The 7,599-nt window shown below is 42.2% G+C and overlaps 1 protein-coding gene across 1 annotated transcript; it reads left to right on the top strand.

Annotated features, from left to right (window-relative positions):
- The first annotated feature begins 798 nt into the window (after positions 1-798).
- On the top strand, positions 799-2,398 carry c4h11orf96 (chromosome 4 C11orf96 homolog). Its single transcript, XM_037768232.1, has one exon. It carries the CDS (start codon positions 1,190-1,192, stop codon positions 1,568-1,570), a length of 381 nt encoding a protein of 126 aa, XP_037624160.1. The 5' UTR covers positions 799-1,189; the 3' UTR covers positions 1,571-2,398.
- The last annotated feature ends 5,201 nt before the right edge of the window (positions 2,399-7,599 follow it).

Below are 7,599 nucleotides of genomic sequence, written 5' to 3'. Positions count from 1 at the left end.
CTAATTGGTCCGTGGTCTGGCTTGCCGGACACAAACTCATTACTTGAAGCCTGACAAGATGGATTTTTGTATGATTTGTGATCCCGCGATTCTCGAGACATCACGAGAATCCAGCTGTCGTGCAAGGTCAAATATATAGTGCTCCATAAAATAGTAACTACACCCAGGTTTGCATATTGCAATTTTTTCTGTCCTATTAAGGCTCTTTAATTGGTTGTTGCCCTCAAACTTCAGGAAAACTGTTCCTGAATCTGGAGTTATAGATGTGGCAATACATAAGTCGGACAATGAAATGAACATCTCCTAATATGTTGCAATGCGATCCTGCAGACACCAAGATTGCCACAGAGTTGAATCAACACCTCTGTAACTGACTCAGCTATACAAAGGTGTCCTGCATTTTGTGATTAAAACATGTAATAGCATTTGAGCCTCTCAACGTTGACTTTGGTTTGGTCCACTTTTCTCCCCGCTCTAATTCTCTGCTCTGTCGTCTCTGTTCTGCTTCTATTTTACGTCTCCATTTCTGTCTCGACTTTCTTTCTCTAAATCTCTCCCACCCCTACAAATCCGTCAAAGCCCCCTCACCCTAGCACACACACAGATACTCTCTCCTCATGTGTTTATTTTGGTGGGGTGACTCTGACTGGCTGACTGCTCTGAAGGCCGGAACCATGACGGAGAGGGAAGGAGGGGGGAGGTAGGGGAGAGGGAGGGACCTGGCAAACAGGGAGTAGGGAGGGAGAGAGAGAGAGACACTGAGTGGGTTGTGAGCTGCTATAAAAGAGAGAGCTGGAGCTGTCGGTGGCATAAACCTCAGCAGACTGAGATTCACACACACAAAACGAGAAACAGGCGGAGAGAAGAGAGACGTCAGGCAGCATCAGAGTTGAAACAGAAGCACTCACATCGACGAGTGAAGAACAGAGGCTGACCAGAGCAGCTCAAGGACAGTTGTTTCTTTAAGTCTGGTAATCTTCAGTGTGCCAGGACTTGGAGGTTTGAGGAGTGTTTGTTTGGCTTGACTTTGGACGAACTCTTGCGTTGTTGCACCTGAGACTTCTCTTCAAATAGGACAAAGCACCAGAAACAGCAAGGAAAGAGACGTGTCTTCTTCCAGCTGTGTCCACACTTGGTGTTGCATTTGATTTAATTTAATTTTGCACCCATTTGGGCTTCTGTTCTGCCAATGGCCGCTGTGCGTCAGATGGTTATGGAGGCGTCTGGCTTCCACGTCCTGCCGGCTCACCTTATGGCCTCAGCCATGGAGGAGTTCCCTCAGCAGCTGCCTGTCCCCAAAGGCCCAGCAAGGGGCAAGAGCCGCTCCCGCCGACCTCGGGAGGCTCGCTTCAAAACACAACCTGTCACCTTTGCTGAGATCGCAGAGGTAGAAGAAGAGGGCTCCTCGCCCCTGGAGGAGGAGAGGGCACGCCGCTCCTTCCTGCAGTCCCTGGAGAACCTGCGGCGGAGCACACAGACCCTCCACTGCTCGCCGGCTGCCCATCACAGCTGCAACCCCACACCCACACAGGTCAGCCTGGACTCCAGTGACTCCGACTCCACCCAGTGAAGGGTGGGGACGTGCCCATCTCCTGGCGCCCGTGTTTCCTCGCTTCGCCTTGACGCCGCTTCAAATGGAGGCCAACTGAACTGAACCAAACTGGCCTGTCTGCCAGCCTGCCTGTGTGTGTAAGCTGCTGCTGTCAGTCTGCATTTAATATATACTAACATATCAACATACAGTATATAGCTCGAAGATGCACATCTGTAAAGGTCTCTACCAGTGCCACAGGCTGGTTATACTGCTGTATAGATATGACGAGTGAAAAGGTAGCAGATGACGCTGCGTTGATCACACTCTTCAAATGTATTCCTTTTCTACTGTAGAAGTCTATGAGGAAAACTTGAATGATGAAAGTTGGTTGATATTTTTCCATTTTAAAGTTGTATAGACAGATTTTTCTACTTGACCAGCCACCATAGGAAGGACTGTTAAATTAGTATTGTGACTTACCACACTGTAAATACTTAGACTACGCAATGTACTGAGCATCAGAGGTGACCCGGCCGTCACTGAAGCGGTAGCGTATCGTTGTATTTGTCAAGAGCTCCGTCACGCTCTTGTTTTCCAGCTTCACACTGAGTGAAATCTCTGCTCTCGCTTCAATTCCTGAGCAAAAACAAACTGCCTTTCTAAATGTCTTTTATTTATTCTCTTATTTTGTTCATAACCAAGTGGAGTTGTAGATGTGATATTTCATTGCTCTTTCTGACTTCTAAAGTCACCTTGACTTTGAAAGAAGATCATAACCTTTATACTTTATATTTGTTTTACTTTATACATATATGTTACAATGTTTGTTATATGTACTTTAATAAATATTTTCAAGTATTTTAAGTCATTCTCTGTTTCTATTTATTCTTTAATTTCTATTTAGGAAGTGTAATTGCTGAAACAAAATACTATAACTCAGCATTGAGTTGTGTGTTATTCAGACATTTTTTACATCAACTGAACTGACATCTGATTAACACTCAATAACTGTCAACTACAGTGAAACAGACAGAAACTAATACAAGTAAACAATAACAAGTAGATGCACCGATTGTGGGCCGATACCGATGTTTAAAATAACAATTTGGCCGATAGCCGATTACCGATACCGATGTTTTTGTTTTTGCTGTTATTTATTCCCCTTTTGTGCCAAGGATACAAAGGATCTTCATCATAATAACTAACATGTTTTAAAGTCATTTAGCATTTTATGAAACAGTCTTTAATATAGCCTATTTTTTTAAATTACTGCTTAAAATGTATTTTTAGCTGCTATATAACAGTTGCATTAAGGTGCACGGTGTCATGGGATGTGAGAGATGTGTCCAGCCAAAGGCTGATTCAGCAGCTGGTAACTGTTGTCCGAAACCGACCGCAAATCGGTGCAAAATTGATGCAACACAACAGATAAACAACGGCCACTGCCATCAGCGAATGTCATCTTATTTGCAGATAGGCCAATTTGCAGTCAACAAGGCGAATATTGGATACGGATGTTGGGGCGATAAATCGGTGCATCCCTAATAACAAGACCTGCAAAGGTCAATAAGTCTCAGCATCAAGACAATGGATCTGAGAAAATAATATTGACCCTAAAAGGTTGATGTATGACAGAGACATTATGGGTGAAGAGATATATAATAACATAAGAAATGCTTATGACTAAATCAGGAGTACGTAAAGGAGGAAGTTGTGCGACAGTGGGAGGTGATATAAAGCCTTTTACTGGCTGCCCATCTCCTCTGTTATTGTTAAGATAAACTGACGTCTGACCCGCATGTAAACACTCAATACTTCAGCTGCGTCTGCTGCATGTTCGCTGGGCTGGTGACGCACTTTCAGTAATGTCAGGTTGTCATCAGCCACTACAACCACCAGCCTGCTGGGAGAGGTGCCCTCTGCAGCCATCCTAACAACCCTGTTCTCCTAATCCACTCGATGACAAGGGAAACGTGATGCACGACTTCCATCCGAGTGTGAGTCAGCAGCTTGTTGCAGACGGAGACATTGCTGCGGGGGCTTTAGTTGAGAACCTGCTTGGGTTGCATTGTGGCTTGACTAAGAATAGACTCTGATTAAGTAAATCTGCGAGATGAGAGAGATGTTCTCTCCAGACGTATGATGGTTTAAGTTGTTGGACTGTGATGCTTGTGCGGTGAGGAGAAGTAATCGCAGAGAGACACAGATTGGAGATCAGCATTCATGGGACAGAAAGGGGTTGCAGTGTAAGCCTCAAGCCCACTGAGGACGTGGTGTAAGTCCTCAAAAACCAGACACAAATATATAGTTTCATTATTTAAAAGGTTAAGTAATTTCTTTAAACAGCTGGGCATTGTAGTTTTTAGCGAATGTTAATCAAACAGGAGTGAATAGTGCATTTGTTGGGGACTAATTTCAGTCAGGGATTAATACACATTTGCTGCTTTAGTGAGTATTTCTGGCACCAGGACAATGTATTTAGTTGACTCAAAATAGTCCAAATGTTTACTGTAATGAAGGAATATGTCCCTTTACACGTACGACATGTGGCTCATTTATGTGTTTTTAATAGTGTTTGGACAACAATGACCTTGTTTACATGCACATTCTGGTTTTTGCTCTTTTTCTGAAAAAGACAATATTCCTAGTAAGCTGTCAACATGGCTAATGAAGATTAATATTCCACTAACATTCCTGTTTACATGCAGCCGTGCATACTCCGATTAACGTTACCGGTGACGTACGTGTTTGACCGTGCAAACACAGCCTCCCTCTTTCATTCCTTCAACCACCTTCTTGAAAAGGTTGGCGCTGTGATATTTGCAAAACCTGCTGATATCCAAATCTTTCATAATGTTTAAAAGTAGGTGTGTTTCTCCTTTCGGTCAGAAATGGGGGCTTCATTTTTGGGCATGCATCTCTGCATGCTGTCGGCTAGTTGGTTTGTGTAAAACGCACAGAGCTGGCCGTAAACAGGCAAGAGGCCGTGTGTCACAAATTGCCGTAAAAATTGCCCAATGGAGATGCATATTCTGAATGCGCTGTATACATGTCAAAAAAATCCTCTTAAACCAGAATAATATCACCATATCCCACATGTCTTATTATGAAAATGCTAATTCAGAATATCCAAACAGAATATGCTGTTTACATGACGTGTATCAAATTCAGAATACTATCATATTCAGAATAATAGTGGAATATTAGTGTGCATGTAAACATAGTCTATGGAAGTCTAAGACACCGAGGAATAAGGAATATATGAGGCTCTGCAGGTGATGCCTTTTTGGATCAATTCAATGTCAGTTTGGGTCTTTTTATGGTATTGTTTGACAATAAGAAAAAGAACAGACTATTGCAAACCTTTCTTTTAACTATCATGCATATTAATGTGTGCACACAACGAGCCAAGCAAATCATCACGACAACCCCCGACCCTGCTGCTGCGTCTGACATAAAACAACTGCCCTTCTATTAACAACAGCTATTTCCTGTCTCCCAACCAATGGGGAGGATGGACATAGACCAGCTGGTGGCACAAGATCTCCAGACCTCTTTCCTCATCTCTCACACCAAAACACACATTCCAGTCATTGTTTGTCTAGAGCTCGTAGAGCTGTCATACTTGACCACGTCCACAGCAGAATTACGGCCTGTTTTTATGTGTGACAACGCAACTCTGGAGGCATCTGCGTCACTAAAAGTTTTACTCTAGGAGTGTGGGGCAGTTTCGGGAAAGAGGTAAGAGAAACATATTTGTCATCGTGTGCCGGGGGTGACAGATTGATCCGGTTCGTGCCTCCACTGTCCGCCTACTTTCTCCAGCAACCTAGTTTTTGTGTTGCAGAGATGTGCAAAAGCATCAATGTAATGAATCCAATCTTATATATGAGGATATTTCCTTCCTAATTAGTTTCACTGTCTGATTCTAACTGCATGACAGATGCTTTGTGTCCTAAAGCTTGAAATATATGTTATTAAGACTGATTATAACCTAAATTTGGCCAGACGAACACTAGACCACAACAGACAAACTAAACACTGGCTCTAGAGAAAGCCTTTTGCGTTTTTATGTAACCTGAAGGCCACTGTAGTTCTGCGACGCAACTGGAAAGTGAGGGGTCAGCGGAGGGATATTCAGTTGGTTGCAATCTGCAACCACACCACTAGATTCTGCAAAGTCCTACAAACTGCTCCTTTAAACCTTCACCTCTTAAAGGATCGGAGGTAGGAACCAGACCTGAGCTGAGCCCTAAAAGCAATCAGTTAAATCTTAAAATCAACAGGAAACCTGAGTAGAGGAGTTCAAAGAGGGGTCATGTGACCCTGTGACGTGCACGGTGTCTTTGTTAACAACCTGGCAGAAGATAAAGTTGCTTAAAATGCCAATCATCTGTTAAATAGAACCTGTAGAACAAACTGTACAGGCACCATGTTGGGCCAGCCCTCAAAGGCGGAGGATGAAAATACGTAATCTTGTTAAAGTGCCTATGTGTTTTTTCCCCCCTTACTGTAGGTGGGATGCCAAGATGTTTGAAAGGCAACATCACTGCTTTAAGTGCACTATACTGTAATGACAGTGTGTTAGCTGTCTGAGCAGCCAGACAGGATGAGACAGAGCCGACAGCAAATATAACACAGTGTCCCACTGCTCAGGTTTTCTAACACCATGATTCATCCAAATAAAAGTGTAGCCTACACATTTCCTCTTATCTTATGAGAACAACTGTTAATACATTAAGATCCACAGGAAGTGGTCTACAAGAATTAACAAATATTTTTACATTACATGCTAAAAGTAAGTGAAATTATCTTTAACGCTTGAAGGTGCAGTGTGTAGGATTTGGTGGCATCTAGTGGTGTGGTTGCAGATTTCAACCAACTGAGTATCACTCCGCTCACTCCTCCCTTTCCAAGACTGCAGTAACGTGAGCCGCCGAGTGCAAAACCGTGGTAACGCCGTTCACTTCGCTCAGAGGTCGTCTTTACCATAATAACACTACTTTAGGAGCAACAGAAGTCAGACGACGGCTGACGCTACCACAGTTTTACACTCTGTGGCTCACGTTACTGCAGTTTCACAAGCAGGTCGGAGAACTATGACGGCCTTCGGGTAGCGTAAAAACGTTAAAGGCTCTATCTAGAGCCAGAGTTTGGTTTGTCCATTCTGGGCTACTGTAGAAACATGGAGGAGCAACATGGTGAAATCCGTGAAGAGGACGCGCTCCCTATGTAGATATGAAGGACTCATTCTAAGCTAACGAAAACACAGCGATTCTTAGTTGCACGAATGACAACATAGTTATGAATAATATATTATATTTCTGTTAATAGATTCCCTAAAATGTTACACACTGTTCCTTTAACTTTTTCATTTAATGACATGAATCACATGATGTTGCATTGTTCCATCCTTTCAGTAAAATACCTGCCTATGTATTTTTTATTTTTTTTTAAAAGTACAATGTGCTTAATTTCTTTTTGATTTCTGCTTCTAATCACTTTCTTTTTGTTTGTTTTTGTATACATCATTTACTCTATACGTCAACTATGAGCTCTGTATAGTCAGTAAACAAAAAGACAACATAAAATGTTTTAACATGGACACACAAGACAGTCAATACAGGGACATACAATAGAAATTGGAAACAGTTTTCCAAGGTCTTCATGGGATTACTGTGAGAACACGTCAGCGTCATGAGAAAACTAGTTTCCATTTACCAAATCTGATGTGGTCCTCTCTCTTCTGGGAATGTTAAACCTGTTGATGTGTAACAGGTGAAAGAGGAACTTACAGCTTTGTGATATGACAGCAGACATTATATAGACATCATAATCCCTCACAGAGATGTATTACCATCCCAGACTTTGTTTAAGAGTAAACATTGTGTGTGTGGGATTGTTTATTTTATGAATCACAGACCACTCTGATAAACTGGGCTAACACTGTTAATTTTATTTTGTTATGATAGTCTAGTTTGCCCCCGCTCTCATTATTCTTATTCTATTTGATTATATTCTCTTTTTTATTCTGTGTCCAATATATTTTGATTTTATTTGGCATC

The sequence above is a fragment of the Sebastes umbrosus genome, chromosome 4 (genome assembly GCF_015220745.1).
Source record: "Sebastes umbrosus isolate fSebUmb1 chromosome 4, fSebUmb1.pri, whole genome shotgun sequence".
Lineage (NCBI taxonomy): Eukaryota > Metazoa > Chordata > Actinopteri > Perciformes > Sebastidae > Sebastes > Sebastes umbrosus.
Note: the sequence above shows the minus strand (reverse complement) of the source record. Positions and strands in the feature narration are given on the sequence as shown.

Bases quoted from the DNA above. Each gene is read 5' to 3' on its own strand.
- c4h11orf96 (XM_037768232.1), top strand. From the start codon at position 1,190: ATGGCCGCTGTGCGTCAGATGGTTATGGAGGCGTCTGGCTTCCACGTC.